The 19,459-nt window shown below is 36.4% G+C and overlaps 2 protein-coding genes across 6 annotated transcripts in view; one reads left to right on the forward strand and one right to left on the reverse strand.

Annotated features, from left to right (window-relative positions):
* Nucleotides 1-60: 60 nt before the first annotated feature.
* On the forward strand, nt 61-12,790 carry Nkiras1 (NFKB inhibitor interacting Ras like 1). 3 transcript variants are annotated; one of them, XM_078038300.1, is made up of 4 exons: nt 61-260; nt 7,506-7,616; nt 11,508-11,754; nt 12,346-12,790. In XM_078038300.1, exons 2-4 carry the CDS (start codon nt 7,523-7,525, stop codon nt 12,380-12,382), a joined length of 378 nt encoding a protein of 125 aa, XP_077894426.1. In that variant the 5' UTR covers nt 61-260; nt 7,506-7,522; the 3' UTR covers nt 12,383-12,790. The 3 variants fall into 3 exon arrangements, with proteins under 3 accessions (XP_077894426.1, XP_005317322.1, XP_021587284.1); XM_005317265.5 differs by having other exon boundaries at nt 62-260; nt 11,508-11,749; nt 12,342-12,790; XM_021731609.3 differs by lacking the exon at nt 61-260 and adding an exon at nt 8,694-8,793 and having other exon boundaries at nt 11,508-11,749; nt 12,342-12,790.
* Nucleotides 12,791-14,521: 1,731 nt separating this feature from the next.
* Ube2e1 (ubiquitin conjugating enzyme E2 E1) overlaps nt 14,522-19,459 on the reverse strand; it is a 72,100-nt gene continuing 67,162 nt past the window's right edge. For all 3 annotated transcript variants that reach the window (XM_078038298.1, XM_013361274.4, XM_021731598.3), the window contains 3 exons: nt 17,262-17,394; nt 15,861-16,008; nt 14,522-15,279 (listed from right to left, as the gene is read on the reverse strand). In XM_078038298.1, coding sequence (XP_077894424.1) covers nt 15,182-15,279; nt 15,861-16,008; nt 17,262-17,394 — 379 coding nt within the window. In that variant the 3' untranslated portion in view covers nt 14,522-15,181. The remainder of the gene's footprint in view (nt 15,280-15,860; nt 16,009-17,261; nt 17,395-19,459) is intronic.

Here is a 19,459-nt window from a genome sequence, read left to right on the forward strand (position 1 = left end):
TCCGACCTCAAGCCGGTGGGCGGAATTCGGCCGCGATTGGGCACCGCCTCCTGTTGTCCCGCCCCCTGCTCTGAAAGAGTCCAGCCTGCAGAGGCAGGGGCTGCGGGAGGCTGAGAGAATTGGAGTCTTGGCTGGACTGCGAGCGTCGGTCTCCATCAGCCGGCCCCGCTAGGCGGCTAGTTGGAGGCGGTGCTATAGAGCCAGTGGCTGCGAACAGCCGTGGAGTCTCCCTGCTGCCTTCAGGGTCTGCTGGAGGACAGGTTTGTTTCGAGCGCCGCGGGTTCTTGAGTCGCGACCGATCCCCCCAAACGGCGCTGGCTCCCCGCCCCACTCCCCAGAATGGGCGCAGAAATTTGGGCCCCGACTCTTCTTCACCCCCAAAAAAGGCCTTCCTGGAGCTGGATCTTCGCAGGTTGGGCCGCTATTACGTCCCTTCTTCTCAATTCCGCTGGAAGCTTCTGCAGGCCCGACTCGAGCGGTGCGGAGGCAGTGGATGCTGGCAGCTTGACCCTTTTCATTTCCGTGCCTTTCCTGTATATGGATTAGATCCCAGGTTTGCTAACGTCAGAACTCCAATTTTTTAGAAAAGCAAAATATTTATTTGCCAAGACCTGTTTAGCAGGTGCGAGTGTTTGGGGAAGAAATGCCTAGAAAAATGCTGGCATTTTGTGTTGCGTTTTTTTTTTTTTAATTTCTAATATATTTTTAGTTTTAGGTGGACACAATACCTTTATTTTTATGTGGTGCTGAGGATCGAACCCAGTGTCCCACGCGTTCCAGGCGAGCGCTCTATCACTGAGCTCCAGCCCCTGTGTTGCATTCTTTATTGAGAAATAGTTTGCTGGCTTTTTTGCGTCTCCAGAATATTTTGATTTTTGATAAAACTCTTGTGGTTTCAAATCCTTTCCAACTATCATGTTTATGTGTGGCAAGAAAACCATCTTTACCTTGTAAATAGTGATTTTTGGTTATCTCTTTTACCTACTTCATGTTTTTCTTTAAAAACAAAACAAAACAACAACAAAAACCCCACAGCTTTACCATTGTAAGAGCGCTCCTCTGGTATGTTTATTCATTCAACAAATAATTATTGAATGCCTAATATATATCCAGGCAGTGCCCCATCTGTTGAGATACAGCAGTGAACAATGAAAAAATTCTAGTCTTCTTGAAAACAAATGAACATAAATAAGCTATGCATTATGTTTGATGTTTTATAAATACTAAGGAAGAACATCAAGGAAAGTGGAAGGGGTGTTGAGGTGAAGATTGCTGCAACAACAGCATGAGATCTAGGCTGTCTTCTGTCAGCACCTTCCACCTATGGGCCTGAGCCCTGATTACCATGAAGAAAGGGCAGCCTGCCTAGTAGGCTCCAGGTCTGGGCTGATTGTGCCAGGGACTCCTTGGGGCTTAGAGGGAGATGCTATCTCCCAGTTAAAGGCCTCACCAGATTATCCTTTTAGCATACTTGGTGGAGGTTGCAATTTTGGATGGAATGTTTAGGATAAGTTTTCTTGAAGGTTAACATTTAAGAATACACCTCAAGTCTGGGGACATAACCCAAGAGTTAGTGTGAGCTTAGCATGTAGCATGAGGTGGGGTCAGTCCACAGCATCTAAAGTAACATCACCACTACCACCCTCAAGATAAAGAGCTGAGTAGGCGGCACTGATTCAGGCAGAGGGAAAAGTGATAAGGCTAAAATGAAGCATGCCAGGACTAAGAGAGGAATAGCAAGGAAGCAATGTAGCTGGAATCAGCTCTAGGAGAAAGAGGGATAGGATGTCAGAGAGGTGGTTTTTATATGAACCTTAGATTCCACATAGCTGTAGATTGGAACATTTGAGCACATGGTTTACATTTTAAAAGAATAACTTGGATTGCTGCTTTGAGGCTAAAAGGAAAGAGAAGATGGAAGCAGACTAATTAGGAGAGTGTATTTCCCAATGTTACTGTAACCAGTTAGAACAAATTTACTGACTTAATAACAAATTTATCAGTGTAGTTAATTTTATAGTCAGAAATAACATCAGGGATCTGTACGGCTGTGTTCTTTCTAGAGGCACAGCATCTGGAGAATTCAGCTTCTAGAGGGCTGCCTTCTTTACTTGGCACCTGACTGCTTCGTGAACCTTTCAATCACTCCTCCTCCTCCCTTCCAGGACACTCCTGTTATAATGATGGTCTCAAGATTTTTGATTCAATCAGACCTGCAAAATTCCTTTTACTAGATTAAAGTACTTATAGGTTTTGGGGATGAGATTAGGGATATCCTTAGTAGACCAAGTGAAAAAAGATAGTGCCACTTTGGTAGTAATGGAGGTGGTCATAAATGTAACTCTGGCTATATTTCTAAGGAATAGGTAGGATTTACTGATGAATCAGATGTGGAGTATGAAAGAAATGAGCTGAGAATGGTTCACTACCAGGTTGGATGAATCATTTGAAAGATGAATCAGACAATGTGAATAATCTCTGCTAATTTATCAATTGATTTTGTAATTTTATTTTTCAATTTGCAATTCCTCAATTATCAGTTTAATAGGATTTGTATTTCCAATTGATTTTAAGATTCCTAACCACAGTGATCTTTTCTGGTTTTGCCCTTTTGTTCATTCCTTAGTAAGTATCTGTTAAGTGAATTGAGAGCTGGAAATCTGTTTATATATTTTACTAAGTAAATATTATTTATAAAACTCTTTGAATATGTATGTAAAACACATGAATAAAAGTATTTCATGCCATACATAATGTTTAAACAAGAAAATACACAGTTTATAAGTTTTATGCTTTTTAAAAGATTTATAACATCTCTACTATGATATTGTGCTTCAGTATTTTTTTCTAGTTGCATAGAAAAGTTGTGTTAAACTTATAAAACTAGAAAGATCCCTTCATGCAGAAGAACAAACATTGGTAATTTGAAGGAGCTGTTTCTGATGGCTCTTCAAAGAGAATGAATGTTGACAAAGCTCAATGTTTTCCATAGGAATGGACTGAGTCATGTGTTTATTCTCTAGCAACATTATTGATTTGTCTGGAAAGTAATATGCATTAAAGATGACATTGGATTTTGCCTGTAAAGCATGTACTCTTAGTCATATTTGTCAGATGAAGTTTAATGGTCACAGATTGAATTTCATGTTCAGCAGTTTAGGTAAGGACTGTACTAAGTAGTTAAAACTTCAGGTATTTTTTTCCTGTATTAACTTTAGTGTTGATGCACATTCTGGATAAGCAGTTTCCCCTATTATAGCATCACAACACTGAAGGAAACCTAATGGTCTTCCATCTACTCTGGAACCTCCAAACTCTTGAAACTACATTTAAGAGGCTTGGCCACTCTCAGGATCTGTCCCACTCATTACCCATTCAGGGTACTACAGGTGATCGTTTCTGTATTTGGGAGGAAATTATATACATATTGTTTATGAAATATACTTATTTATCTATATTTTAATGTTATTTATTTAGAATGTTATATTAGATCTTTAATAATTCATACTTTTTTGGATATTTAGAAAATCATCTTTATTTCCATGTAGAGAAATTCACAAATTTTGAATTAGAACCCCTTCACATACACCCACCCATCCACCCACCCACTTGAAAATTTAAGGTTTTTACCCTGGGGAGATTTTCCATGCCATAGATAGTTAAGGAGGTGGTGTCTGCCTTTTCTAGCCCTTGAGAAGTTTTGAAAATAATGAAAATGGTACGGATTTTCAAACATTTTTCTGTTATAGGTTATACCATAACACCTTAAAAATACTTAATGTATAAGAAATTCATTCATTTTAATTGATGTAATAGGTCACTAATTATCTGCTTTTGGGTAGTGTTTTTTTTTTCCCCATTTGGAAGATAACTAGGGACCTAGGATATTTACAACCATGTTTGATTGATAACACTTATTTTTTCATCTGCTTTCCTTTTGATAGTATAAAATATTTAAGTAGATTTCTTCTGTTTTATTCCTTTATTTTTCTTTCCTTCCTTAAAAAAAAAAATCTTAAATAAACTTTGTTTAGGGCTGGGGTTGTGGCTCAGCAGTACAGCGCTTGTTTAGCACGTGCCGGCCGTTCAATCCTCAGCACCACATAAAAATAAATAAAATTAAGGAATTGTGTCCAACTACTTCTAAAAATAATTAATATTATAAAAAAACTTATTTATTTTTGTTATTGTTTTTTTGAGATGGAGTCTCTCTTTGTTGTCCAGGGTGATCTAAAACTCTTGGGCTCAAGTGATCCTCTGGCCTGTCTCCCATGTAGCTCGCGCAGTAGATACATATCATCACACCTGTGTCATAGCTGGTCTTTGTAGAGCCACCTCCTTTCAGTTGCTTTTACTGTTTGCCCTTGATGAAATCTTCTCTAGTAGTAGCAAAGTAAACACTAATTTATTGTACTTAAATGCATCAATACAATATATATTTTTAACAAAAACCACACTCTTTTTTGAGAGAGAGAAGAATCTCTTTTTTTGTAGATGGACACAACACAATGCCTTTATTTTTATGTGGTGCTGAGAATCGAACCCGGGTCCCGCCCATGCTAGGGGAGCGCTCTACCACTGAGCCACAATCCCAGCCCCCAAAAACACATTTTTAACAAGCTTTATCTGTTAATCCTAGTATCAGTGAGCAATCTAAAATATAATTGTGTACTACTTTTTTTTTCTTTTGTACTGGGATTGAACCCCAGGGGTGCTTTACCCCTGATCTAAGTCTCCAGTCCTTTTTCATTTTCAATTTTTATTTTATTTTATTTATTTATTTTAAAATTTATTTGTTTATTTATTTTTTTAGAGAGAGAGAATTTTAATATTTAGGTTTTTTAGTTTTCGGCGGACACAACATCTTTGTTTGTATGTGGTGCTGAGGATCGAACCTGGGCCGCACTCATGCCAGGCGAGCGTGCTACCGCTTGAGCCACATCCCCAGCCCCATTCATTTTTTATTTTTATTTTCATTTATTAACTTTCTGAGGCTAGTCTTAAATTTGAAATCCTCCTGCCTCAGCCTCCAAAATCACTGGGATGACCAGAGTGTTCAACTATGCCCAACATTGTATAATACTTTTAAAACATTTTAAGACCACTTTCTAAAACTCTTAGAAATACACTATTTGATTTCCAAATTTCTTAGAATTCTGTTGCTTTCAACATTTTTCAGTTGGCTATAGTCCCCATTGCTTATATTTACCCCACTTTAACAGATGGCTTGTTCCTATTAATCTTTGGGTGTTTTTACTTATAGCTAAGTGTACCTCTCTTGGCTCATGTATGCACCTCCCTTTTTTAAAACAGTTGAGTATTTTGGAATAGTATAACATGGTAAAGGGGCATTTTTCCCTCAAAAATTAAACAAAGAGGAGGGAGGTAGGGATTGGTATTTAGAAATTCTACTGGTTCCAACATTTTCAGAGGAAAGGAATTAACAATATAAAATCTAGAATTTCGATTCCAGCAACAACCTTTTCTTATAGAATTGTATTACACTGCCATTATTTTTTTATCCTCTGGTACATTAATTTCTTTTTAAAATTCTTCTTACATGGCTAGATGGCAGCTTCCTTTAAATTTTAGCTATTAAAAAGCTGTTTAAGGGGCTGGGATTGTGGCTCAGTGGTAGAGCGCTCACCTAGCATGTGTGAGGTCTTAGGTTCGATCCTCAGCACCACATAGATAAATAAAATAAAGATATTGTGTCCGATTATAGATAAAAAATAAATATTTTTTTAAAAAGCTGTTTAAAAGAAAGGCTCAGTGGTATCATAACGTAGAGAAATCACAATATGCAGAAAGAGTAGAATCCTATGATAAGTAAGGTGACATTAATTATACAGTTATGTGTAGACGACTCTAAAATAGGCCATAGTTGCAGACATGAGAGAGAACATTATAGATGATCAATGGTACATAAAATTTTGCCGTTACAAAGGCTGAGGATTTTTGTATTGTAGTTATGTTGATTGACAGTACAAAAAAAAGATAGTCTCTTAAAAGAATATATATTCATGGGAGCAAGTAATATATATTCTTGGAAGACCTAGAAGAATTATTTGCTGGGTTTGTCACTCAAGAAATAATGGTTATATCATAGAAGGGATAGTAATTTTTCTCTGATAAAGTACAATGCACTGCTCTGGAAATGAGTATCGTGTTATTACTGTGCTGAAGTAATGGTGACTTGTGGGTAATTTGGGTCCTAAAAAATTACTTTGAACAAATACAAATAACTTGATGAAACCTGAGAAAAGAAAGTTCATTTTTTTCTTTAATGCTGTCAGAGTTGGAAAAAAATTGTGTTGTGGGACACACATGGATACAAAGGTGTTACTGTTTTGCGTCCAATAAAATGTGTTCTGCATTGGGTTTTTAGTTCATAGTCCAGTGAGCACATGAGCTCAGAAGGATGCTCAGAATCCCTTTTGTTATAGTTGTTTCTGACTGACTACAGGAAGTTGTAGCATCCCTTTTAGCCAGGGGCTTGTAGATAAAGAAGAGAATTGGGAGGAAAGGAGATGTTGTGCCATGGCAAAAATCGAGTCAGATTATAGTATTTAATACGTCTTTTTCCTTTATGCCTTGGCATCTAGTCCTTTGCCTTCTGGAAAACAAAGCCCTGAGGGAATTTGACCTTGCTCTTCCTTGCAAATAAGTTGGGAAGCTAGGAAAGAGGAATTTCTCTTTTTCTAGTTTAAAATGCCTGGGCAATTTTTCTCTCATGGTCTATTCCTCAAAAAGAAGTATGACTATACTTGGCTACAAAAATCCAATTTTTCATATTCTTGAGAAAAGACCATGGTAACATTAATAGTCTTAAGTCCATCCATTTTCTATCGAAAAATTTGTCTTCATGCTTTCTTAAATTTTTACTAAAATGTTTATTTTCTCAAGTAAATATTGATGAGTAAATAGTCTTTTTTAATTGATTTGATGATTATACATAATAGAATTCATAATTCCATTTCAGGTATTTGTATATGTGTATATGTAACAATATAACTTGGCTAGTTTTGTTTCAGCCTCCCAGATCACTGGGATTACAGGCATGTACCACCACATACAATTTTATCTATTCTTACAGTATTTTTAGATTATCTCTGTGAAGATATGTTAGAAACTTGTAAAACTAATTGCCCTAAGAGGGCAAATAGGAGACTAAGGGAATGGGGTTTGGAAGGATATACCTTATTTTATCCTTTTTTTATATTTGAAATTTCCCCTATATAAACAAAACTGATTAAATATCAACCTTAAAAGAAAAGTATACTGGTTTCTAAAGTCTATTTTTTTTTTAATTGTACCAGGGATTGAACCTAGGAGCGCTTAACCACTGAGCAACACCCCTAGCCCTTTTTATTTTTTATTTTGAGCAAGGTCTCACTGAGTTGGTTAGGGCCTCAGCCTCCCAAGTCACTGGGATCACAGGCATGTGCCATGGTGCCTAGCTCTTCAACAGTATACAATTTTAAGAGCTTTCATTCTCTTCACAGTGATATCCTGAGAGAAGATGGGAAAGGGATGCAAGGTTGTAGTTTGTGGATTGTTGTCTGTGGGGAAAACCGCAATCTTGGAGCAGCTCCTTTATGGGAATCATACTATTGGTAAGATTATTTTTCTCTAGTTTTTCTCTGGAGGGTTTTTGTTGGTTATGCTAAACTAAAGATGGGTGATGGTACACCAAAGTGAAGTAGAGAATAGAGGAGAGGAAAAAATATTGATTTTATTGAAATTTAGCAGTGGTTGTTAAAACAGGTAAGAAATGGCTGGTGGATATGAATATATATTCTTTTGTATGTATGTGGTTTTCTATGTGTTTATAAAAAAAAAATGATCTAGAGAAAGAATACATTGGAATGATCCATACTGGAAATATGGCTTTCCAAGAGTATTCTGTAGATTTTTAAAAATGGAAGATATAGCTGTTTGCTGTACTATGACTTAATTTTGTGAGTTGGATTATTCATTGAGTTACAGAGGTGAAGTATCATTTTTGGTTTTAAGGAGGTCATGGTAAGGCAGACAGACATTACAAAAGAGGTTTATTTAAGAGATAAGTAAATATGGATCGACAAAGTATTAAAGTATTTATTTTTGGCAAGTAGCTTAGAGCACATTTCTTTTATTAACCATTTTGACAAAATATAAATGATACTGTTTTTGAGGCTTTGCATGTTTGAAAATATCTGTTTTACCCTCACATATGAATTATAATTCTGATGGATATGGAATTCTAGGTTGAAAATACTCTTTCAGAATTTTAAAAGCTTTACTGGTCTAGTGTCATCTTTTCTCCTCTTACTAAAATGAATACTTTTTAAATGCACACTTATAAGCCATATGTTTGGATAATCACCATGTGAATCAAAAAGTAGAATGTTGTGCTGCTTCTGAGAACGTGGGAACTGTTAGGATTCTTGATGCTTTGTATGTGGAAGCTTCTGAAGCCTTACTGTGTCCCCACTTGCTGTGGTTTGAATGATAGTGACCCTCCAAAATTCATGGTGAATCTTAATCCCTTTCCAACAGTATTAAGAGGTGTGGTCCTCAAGAGGTGATTGAACTATGAAAGCTCTGCCCTCAAGTGAGATTTAGCAACTTTATAAAAAAAACTTGGGCTTGAAGGAAGTGCTGTCTTCCCCTTCTGTCAAGTAAGCACACAGTGTTTGACCCCTCTGTAGGGTGCAGCAATGAGGAACCACCTTGGAAGAGGAGACTGGGCCCTTCCTAGGCACCAAACCTGCTAGTGCCTTGATCTTGGATGTCCCAGCCTCCAGAACTGTGAGAAATATACTTATGTTGTTTATAAATTACCTAGTCTGTGGGATCTAGTTGTAATGGCACAAATGGATCAAGACACCACTGTTCTGAAATTTTACAGTGATGTGTCATAAAACTGGTCTGTTTTCATCCATTGTACTAGGCATTGTGGCTTCTTTCAATATGATGTGCATATTCTTCAGTTCCGAATTATTTTATGGATGCTCTTCTGTTCTCTTTATGGAACTCTACTGATGTTGGACCTTCTAGACTAATCCTCTGGTTTTCTTAATATTTTTTTTTCTGCATTTTAGGTGGTATTTTCTCATATTTCCCAGTCCTTTCATTGAATTTTTATTTCTTATTTCTTAGTGCATCTGTGAAATAAGAACTGTTATACTATCTAGTTTCCCTGTTGTTAGGTAGTGTTTTGGTTTTCTTTTGCACAGTCCATTTCCTCCAAAGTGCTCTTTTCTCTTTTTTTTTTTTAAAAAAATATTTTTTAATTGTAGTTGGACACAATACCTTTACTTTATTGATTTATATGTGGTGCTGAGGATTGAACCCAGGACCTTGCATGTGCTAGGCAAGCGCTCTACCACTGAGTCCCAACCCTTCTTTTCTGACTTTTGAGTCTATTTTCCTCAGTTGTCTGGTAAACTTTGACACAGACACAAGTTCATATAATCAAACTTAGAATTTTCCCTTATTAAACACCAGCCATGTTCCTTAAAAAGTTAGGCTGATGAAAGTAAATTCTTGTATTCTCATGATCTAATTATTAGATGACTATTCCTTTTAAAATGGAGATTTTATTTACAGCTGATGAACATTTCATATAATGCATCTGGAATAAGTTATTCTATAGTATTAGGTTGTTTAGAAAAACCAGAACCGAATTTCAAATGTGACAGTTTGTATGTGTGTATAGTGTGTTAGTCCACGAGTTGTTCTCTGGATATAGCTCATATTTAAACATGAAATTTAAATATGAAGGTGGTTATTGGGACCATAATCATACCTATCTTATATGTCTCTGCTCTACTCATAAAAATTTTTTTTTTAAGAGAGAGTGAGAGAGGAGAGAGAGAGAGAGAGAGAATTTTTAATATTTATTTTTTAGTTATCGGCGGACACAACATCTTTGTTGGTATGTGGTGCTGAGGATCGAACCCGGGCTGCACGCATGCCAGGCGAGCGCGCTGCCGCTTGAGCCACATCCCCAGCCCCTACTCATAAAAATTCTAAGTGTTAATTTTCTTCCTTTAATTCCTATATCAACAAAGGATTATTAACTATTTACAGCATACACAGAATGGGTCCTTTCACTTAAGCAACTTATAGACTCATTGAAGAGACAAATCCTGCAAAAATGGAACAACCTGCAATGATGGAACAAAGTGGTAAAATGCATTTTTAAAAGATCATAGGCAAGAGGAGAACTGAAATTGGCTTATCAGTTATGAGGCCATTCATTCAGCAAACATGTATTAAGGACCTTCTATGAATGTAAGTTTGTTCATTGTCAGAGCTATAAAGATAAACCAGTCTAGATTCTCAAGGTGTTCAACAGTCCACTTGGAGGGGATGGATATGGAAAGACTGAAGTATAAAATGGTATTACCTGTTCAAGGCCCATTAGTAGCAGGAGGAAAATGGGATAATTAAGAGAAGGTCCACATGACTGACATTTCAGCAGCATCTTCAAAGGGTCTGAGGTATTTACTAGGTGTTCACTGATCTATCGCAATACTTCAGGTGAAGGTAGCAATCCAGTTGAAATAGGAGGCAGGAATCAAGCAGGTATTTTAGCAGCAGAATGGATGGTTTAAGGTAACCTTCTGCTTTTGCTCATAAAAAACTGAGGACATCCTGGTAATTAGTGATCAAGGGAAGAAAGCAGAGGAGGAGGAACAGGTATGGAAGGATGATGACAAAAATATTAGTTGAAGTGCTTGAGGGACATTCACATAAAAGTGACCAGTAGGTACTTGTGGATTAAAGGCCCAGTACTGGGACACAGACTGGACATGTGTAGTTTTGAGTTTTAAAGACAAGACCTGGGGAGTTCTATAGAAAATAGCAAATTTGGGCTGAGTCTATGGTTGTGGCTCAGTGGTAGCGCACTTGCCTGGCCATTTGTGAGGCACTGGGTTCGAGTCTCAACACCGCATATAAATAAATAAAATAAAGGTCTATCAACAAATTAAAAAAAAAAGAAAGAAAATGGCAAATTTCATTCCAGATCCGGTCATTAATTCTGATGGAGAAGAAAAAGTGCCACTTAGTAGTTGAAGCTTTTTAAATCAACCTGAACTTTCCAATCTAGGTAGTAAATGCTTTTGATTTTTACAATTGATACTTATAACACACATATTGAGGACTTAACCCAGGGTGCTTTACCTCTAAACTACATCCCCAGCACCTATTTGAGTTAGGGTCTAAGTTGCTTAGGGCTTTGCTAAATCACTAAGGCTGGCTTCAAACTGTGACCCTCTTGTCTAAGCCTCCTGAGATGTTGGGATTATAGACATGCACCACTGCACCAAGCCAGAAGAAATATTTTCAAAAGTCATGTTGTCAATTTACTATGAACAGCTACTTATTCAAGAAGTCATTAATAAAGTAGAAATGTGATTATTATATATTAAAAATAGGAAACCTTTAAAGAACAACAAAATACTGAATAACTGACACTGGTTTATCTAAAAACGGCAATTTCTTTTTAATTCCAGGAATGGAAGATTGTGAAACAATGGAAGATGTATACATGGCTTCTGTGGAAACAGATCGGGGAGTAAAAGAACAGTTACATCTTTATGACACCAGAGGCCTACAGGAAGGCGTGGAGCTCCCAAAGCATTATTTTTCATTTGCTGATGGCTTTGTTCTAGTGTACAGTGTGAATAACCTGGAATCTTTTCAAAGAGTGGAGCTTCTGAAGAAAGAAATTGATAAATTCAAAGACAAAAAAGAGGTTAAGTATAAATTACCATTTAAGTCATAACATGAGGGGCTGGGGTTGTGCTTCAGTGGTAGACACTTGCCTATCATGTGAGGCCCTGGGTTTGATCCCCAGCACATGACTTCTTGGGTCATTTACATATTTAAAACCCATGAAATTGTATTGTAACTCATGTTTTTCTATAGGACTAAGTTCACTCAGTACTAGGATTTTACTTTCTGCTTCTTACTTGTTTTACCATGGACAAATTGGATTTTAATGGCACCATATCTTGAGCACTACATGGCTCATTTTATGTAGGCTGGGACCAGTGTTTTCTCCTACTTCTTATCATCTCCTTAGCAAAAAGCATTTGTGTTTCGTCATTACCAAATAATAATAGTTATCTTAAAAAAAAAAAAAAAGAAACAAAGCTTTTAAGTAACTATTGGCTTCTACTTATTTACACTTAAAAATAAGATCCATTTGCCTTACTATGGTTTATAAAGACTCATATAAGAAGTGCCTATCCTGGGACTGGGGTTGTGGCTCAGTGGTAGAGTGCTCTTTATTATAAACTGAGGTTGGCAAAGTATAATCTCTTTAATCCATTTTTTCCATCCAGGTAGCAATTGTTGTATTAGGAAACAAAATCGACCTTTCTGAGCAGAGACAAGTGGATGCTGAGGTGGCACAGCAGTGGGCAAAAAGCGAGAAAGTAAGACTGTGGGAGGTGACTGTCACAGACAGGAAAACTCTGATTGAGCCCTTCACTTTATTAGCCAGTAAACTATCCCAACCCCAGAGCAAATCCAGCTTTCCTTTGCCTGGGAGGAAAAATAAAGGGAACTCTAGCTCTGAAAACTAAAAATTAGTAATTCCACAATTGTTTTTTGAATAGTGACTGCTTTTAAGTGTCTATGTATGTGAAGATTGATATTTAAAATAGACCATTTGTATATATCTTGGTTGGTAAGGAAACCTCTAAGGAAATAATGTAATGCACTTTATGTTACTGGACTAAGTTTATTAGTGTTGCCTGATATGAAATATAGTCTCTTTGTTTGAAATGTGTTCCTGAAATTAGCGTGTTTTGTTTTTATGAATGTTCCACCTATCAGAGTAGTAAAATAAAGTTTGGATAGTGTGCAAATGAACCCATGTACAAATCCCCCCCAACCTATTCCAAAAGTTGTCATACTCATTCTATATAACTCCACACAAACTTAGTTCAAACATTACCAATAAAGTAATCTAATGACTAGGGTTAGAAAACATTTTTTTTTTATATACCCAGTTTGGAACAATAACAATTAACAATTTGGACACAACATAAGCTAAAATTTTGTGTTATGGAGACTTTTACTGAATAGGACAGAAATCATGGTTTAGGTGTCTGCGTATTTTATGTGTGGGTGGTACTAAGGATCAAACTTGGGGCCTCAACATGCCAGGCAAGTGCTTTACCACAGAGCTGCTTCCCCAGCCTTGTGATTTCATATGCTCCATTTTTTTCTTTTAAGATGACCTTAGGTGGTAGGGAGAGGCACTGTGAGCTGTGAGAGGGTTTATCACATTCAGGCCTTTGTTTTCTTCTTGAGCCAGATTCCTGTCAAGAAGCCAAATATAGAGGGTCTTCTTTCTTTTGAAATGTACTTACATTTTTACAGTAGTACTGTATCTTTAGGAATCGTTGGCTAGATATAATAAATATATCCTGCAAATACTGGATTATTGGTGGTCTAAAAGATCAACAGGATTGACTGTTCTGTGGTTTGCTGGAGATTTTGGCAAGAATTGAGTAATGTGGCTATATTTAGCAAGTTGACAGCATTATAACTAATATAAGAAGTAGGAAATGAGCTATTTGGTGGTTAGTGGTTAACTGACTTTAAAATATGAAATGAGCTATTCAGCAAAGAACATAATTAACATTTAAAATGAGATACTTTCATTAAACTTGGGTGGCTCAGGCTGGTGAGATCAAGCCAAGGACTACTACACATAAATACATATGAAAGGGGCTGGGGATGTGGCTCAAGCGGTAGCACGCTCGCCTGGCATGTGTGTGGCCAGGGTTCGATCCTCAGCACCACATACAAAGATGTTGTGTCCACTGAGAACTAAAAATATTAAAAAAAATTAAAAAAAAAAATACATATGAGAGGGGACTGAAAAGTTATTCAGGTATTCTTTCTTTCCTTATCTTCTCTCAATTACTTACCTTTTGGCTTTCTTCCCTGTGTATTTTACATACACCCCTGTAATAGTTTTTCCTATTGAATGCAATGTAGATCTATATTAATATCCATCAAGTTAATAGTTAACCATATTTTTAAATCCTCAAATGAACTTGGGCCTCTGGGCCCTGGATGATTTTACTGGAGTAAACTCTAAGGTTGCTGTACTAATTTATCCACAACAGAATCCACAGCATCTCCAAATTAGAAATGCTTTTAAAAAGATGCAGTAGAGTTAGTTCATTGGAAATGTAGACGGGTTAGATTATTTAATTTTTTCTAAGACACCTCTAACTCTGTTACCAGTTCTAATATAAACAATACTGATTCACTGAGTAGATTGTTTTAGAAGCAAAGAATCTACCAAAATGGGGCTGGGATTGTGCTCAGCGATAGAGCGCTTGTCTAGCATGTGCAAGGCCCTGGGTTCAATCCTCAGCACCAAATAAAAATAAATAAACAAAATAAAGGTATTGTGCCCAACTAATTCTAAAAAGTAAATATTTAAAAAAAATCTACAACCAAAAGGCAAAACAAAGTAAATCAACACAGCAGTGGCGGGTGGTTGTTTTAATATTGTTTATTAGCACAGTAACAAATGCAGACGTAAGAAGTCTACAACATATAACCAATCCACTGAGTGACTCCTATTTCACACCTTAACAGCTTAAGGTATTTCACTACAGGTTTTCACAAGTCCTGATTTAAACCTTTAAAGTAGATTTGCATATAAAATAAAATAACATTAACTACTGATTTCCTACATGGTGTCTTATATATATGAGATGACAATGTCTAAAAACTGTTAAATAGCAATGTTCCCTTTCAAGAAGGGAAAAAAATTCCAATTTTTTTAAAACAAAAAGTATGTAGTCTTAGGACTTTTACATAAATGGCCATATGTGTAACCTGTACAAAATTAAGCTGTTTTAAAATTAGACTATAAGCAATTGAACCCAAATGTCTAAATGTACATTCTTTTCTGTACTACATTTCAGCTAATATTGCAGAACTAATGACAGTTTTAAAAGATGCTATTACCAATTTTGCCTACTGTAGCAAGATACCTTAAGTTACAACAAAATCTTAGGAAATAAGACTGAATAATATCTGTTATAGAAATACCCTACTCTTTACCAGCTCCCACCCTCCCCCACCCCTTGAAAATCATAAGCAGCTCTTCTTATGTGACAGACAAATAATGTAAGAATTGTGAAAACCCAATTTATGTAGCGTATCTCTTGGTCCACTGTCTGGCCATTCTGTCATGTTCTGCTCTGTTGGTCATATACTGAGTGGCAATACTTCCCACCAAAGGGTCAGCTGGAAGAAAATGTAGAACATTTTAAATTAATAGCACCTTCGTGTAGGTAGAAGTGTACAACATACTCATGATCAACCCCACCCTAAAAACACAATTTTGACATTCTAGATGTTTTTTGGCACTCATTATAGCACCCTGAACATGGTGAAGTCCCAATGGCTACTGCAGTATAACACCATTTATTGCTACACTGCTATTTGCCTAGAAAGAGTCAGGTCAAAACCTGGACTTACATTTGGCTTAGCCAGGAAAAAAAAAAAAAGTCTTTTAAAATGAAATGAAGTCTCAACAAAAATCACAATTCAGCAATCATTAAGTAACAAAATTGAGAGGCAATACTCAGTATGGCCAGAGTTCAGGGTGGGCACTTTGTGTGTAAAGTCAGTTCAAATACCTTGTTTCTAGGAGGTATCAATGCTGCAGCTGCTCCATTTTTTAACAAGAGGAATGAAGCCTTACTCATTAAGGCTTCCTTTGAAAGTTCTTAGAAAAACAAACCCCACCTTTAGAAAATCTTGGTTTATGTGGAAAACAAGTATTTTTCACATGAGGAAGAATAAAACAATTATATTAACCTTACCAGGATTACAGTCTGTAAGAAGTGAGCAGATAGAAAGGAGAACTTTAGAAATAGTTAGTGCTGGACTCCAATTATCTTTCAATATATCCAAGCAAATAACTCCTTGACTATTAATGTTACAGTGATAGATTCTTGTTCGAAATGTAACCTAAAAAAAAAGAAAGTATCAATATTCAAGACAGTAAGACTAAAAATCTTCTAGATTTCCAGTTAATAAAGTGAATAAAAGTTTAAAGCTGACAAGACAGGTAAGACTTAATAAATCTGAGGCTAGAAAACGTTCATTTGATCCCACCTTGAATTATGAATTTCCTTTTAAAGTAATGACTTCTGACCAAAGCAAAGGAGATGTAATACTTCCTCAATCATCTAGCAATTTTAACCTTTTAAATATTAACATTTCCAAGTCTGAACAGCTATTTGCTGACCTCTTGTGTTAGAAGATAGTACTACACTAGTTCAAAGCAAGCATCAGAATCAAATATTGAGAATCTTATGTCATCATAAATGCTTTAAAAACTAGCAAACAGGGGCTGGGGCTTTGGCTCAGTGGTAGCACTCCTGGCTGACATGCGTGAAGCACTGGGTTCAATTCTCAACACCACATATAAATAAATAAAATAAAGATCTATCAACAACTAATATATATAGATATATATATATATTTTTTTAAAAAAACTAGCAAACAATGGCTACACACCCCCCAAAAAAAGTACAAAATTTGAAGTATATTTCCCTTTTTTGATCTGCATATCAGATCTGTATATTTACCTAAATAACAGAATTTATTAATATTTCCACAACTGAGCAGTCAGTAATGAGTTACTTTGGTTTCCTAATTTTTGTAATGTACCCTGAAATGTAAAAATTCTCTGTGACCACCATTTAAAAAAAAAAAAAAAAAGACCCAACTTTTCTTGCATTCATTCTACCCATTCCCCAACATGTTCTCCTGACAGTTCAGATGAGAACCAGAGACTATTGGGTAGTTATAATAGACATGAGGGAGTTAGGCAGTCTTTAGAGGTAAGGATGTGAATGAGACCAAAGATGACAGAAAACAGAATCCAAAACTTCGGTAGAAGATTAAGTGTTTCAGTTTTTGACTGTATAAGTATCATCATACTATTTTAAATTGTTCAGAAATGTTTCTGTGGGGTAGAAAATAAGGAAATCAATTATTGATTGCTAACAAAGTTACCAGAAATGGCATAATTTTAAACACTCCTAGAAATGGTCTCTGGCAAATGAGGCAAACCCAAGTGGTATTTGGTATGCTCAAATATTCTTTCTTAAGATTCATTAGGACATAATAAAAATCTACAGTTTTTGTCAGTAATTAAATTTTATTCTCATAGGAATTATGAGAGATATTGAGCATAAATCAGGGCCATTTCTTACCTTTGGAGGCTTGAAGGGATATTCTGGTGTAAAAGTGATATCGAGGAAAAATACACCACCTTCATACACAGATCCTGGAGGCCCTAGAATGGTTGATCTCCATTCATAGATGTTATCACCTTTGGGACCAGCACTGTGAAGTAATATATACCAGATAAGTAGGTGGTGGCATTATCCCAATTTTACACTATATCTCTTCCCTTTTAAATATTTTCATTCTCTTCACAAAATTGTGCCTTTCAGGAATAATCTGATAAAACTGCAACAAACCCATCAGCTATTAGTCAAAAAATTGGATGTAAAAGAATATTAAATCCATTCTAAGTTCACTTAGCTGTCACCAAGCAAGAAACATTCCTCAACTCTCACACCTCTCCTTGTCACACAAGAAAATGAAAACAGCCAGGCATGGTGGGGCATGCCTATAATCCAGCAATTCGGCAGGCTGAAGCAGGAGTATTTCCAAGTTCAATGCCAGCCTGGGCAACTAAGCAAGACCCTGTCTCAAAAATTAAAGGGTTGGGGTGGAGCCCAGAGGTAAAGTACCCCGGGTTCAAACCTAGTACTCCTCCCCACAAAAAAGGTACTTAAAAAAAAAAAAAAAGACATGATTACATAGAAGCTAAATTAGTGGCAAATGACTGAAGATTTTCCTCTGAGCTATATCATTACTTGTGACCATTTTCAACACGTTTCATTTTATAACCCAATAACTGGTGCAGCTGTGCTTTCTTGTTCTTTATCTCAATTATCTTAACTTTAAAAAGGAATCTACACATATTACACACAATTAAAACAAAAGAATCTAATAAACTATTGTAATTACATTATAAACTTTGCCAGATGGGAAGAAAATGACAATATCCAGTAATACATTATTTTCTGCTACTGAGTTTCCCTATTATAGTCGCAACATTAATTCAACCTATTAAATACACTCAGCTATACCAGAGTTTCACCATAATACACTTCCAAAGCATTGTATTGGCTTCCAAAGGGCTTTGTATCAAGTACATTAACACAATTTTTAAAAACTTTACCCTCCAATTCTAACACCTACAAAGAGCTTAACATTCCTGTCCAAATCATAAATTGAAGTATTGTGGTGTTGAGAGAAAAAGACAAAACAACTGGGAATTGCTATTGCATGGCTTTAGCACGGTTAATGGTGTAGAGTGACTAGTTACAACCTTCACCATAACAGCTGCCTGAAGAATGATGTGTGTCAGGCAAACAAGGTCTGTGCTTAGAAAGACTTGAAAACTAAGGCAAACTGCTCTTCTAAGTGTGTGACACAAACTGGATTTATTCACTCTGTTATTGAATGCTCATGTACTAGCCTACCTGTTAGTCTATGGTTTTTTTTTTTTCCTTCTTTTTTCTTTCAGTCTGAAATTTAGGGTGGGAGAAACAATAGAAACATGAGAAAATGACATTTCAATCTTGAGGGAGAATGGGGCCCAAACTGAGCTGGCCACAGGCAGAAAGAGCTTAGAAACTGACTGGAGCACTTACCATGGGACTTTGAGCAAGTTACTAAATCTAAACCTAGCTTTACACCACCTGCTTCACAGGAATGAGAGAGAATGAGAGCAAGAGACTCAATGATCACAGATATTAATATCCCCACGGGCTCGAACAGTATGGTCTTAAAAATCTTAGGGATAATAGTATGCCCAGGAACTATTAAATATATATCCAAACTAAAACAAGTTTTTATCTTTGTGTTGTTTTTTTTTAAAGTGACTTCCTGCTTTTACATTATCTGTGACCATAATTTTCAGCACTGAGGCTCTTAATCAGCCCTCTCCTTCTAGGAACATGCTGTATCCTCTCCAGTGAGATTAAAACTGGTCCTCTGTCATCAGAAGCTTGCTTTCATGTTTGTGTCCCCTCCCTCCAATATGTTGAGATCCTAACCTACAATGAGATGTTATTAAGAGGTGGGGGCTATTGGAGATTAGTTCATGAAAGTAGGTCACGAGTGGGGGTGGTTTCAGTCTACACACACAAACCCATAACTCTCCCTGTCCTGTGAGAAACAGCCACCTGGAAACTGGAAACTAACTACCAGACACTGAAGCTCCCAGTGCCTTAGATTTCTATCCTCCAGAAACTGAGAAATAAATTTCTCTTTCTAATCTCTTATCTATTTCATGATATAGTCTTAAAGGCAAAGGTTTCTTTGTACAGAAAAG

This window comes from Ictidomys tridecemlineatus, chromosome 2 (assembly GCF_052094955.1).
Source record: "Ictidomys tridecemlineatus isolate mIctTri1 chromosome 2, mIctTri1.hap1, whole genome shotgun sequence".
In the NCBI taxonomy this organism is placed as follows: domain Eukaryota; kingdom Metazoa; phylum Chordata; class Mammalia; order Rodentia; family Sciuridae; genus Ictidomys; species Ictidomys tridecemlineatus.

Excerpts from the sequence above, each read along its gene's own strand:
- Nkiras1 (XM_005317265.5), top strand. The coding sequence starts at position 7,523 with ATGGGAAAGGGATGCAAGGTTGTAGTTTGTGGATTGTTGTCTGTGGGG. Across the intron at positions 7,617-11,507 it reads TTATGGGAATCATACTATTG|GAATGGAAGATTGTGAAACA; the intron begins GTAAGATTATTT and ends TTTTAATTCCAG. Across the intron at positions 11,750-12,341 it reads AATTCAAAGACAAAAAAGAG|GTAGCAATTGTTGTATTAGG; the intron begins GTTAAGTATAAA and ends TTTTCCATCCAG.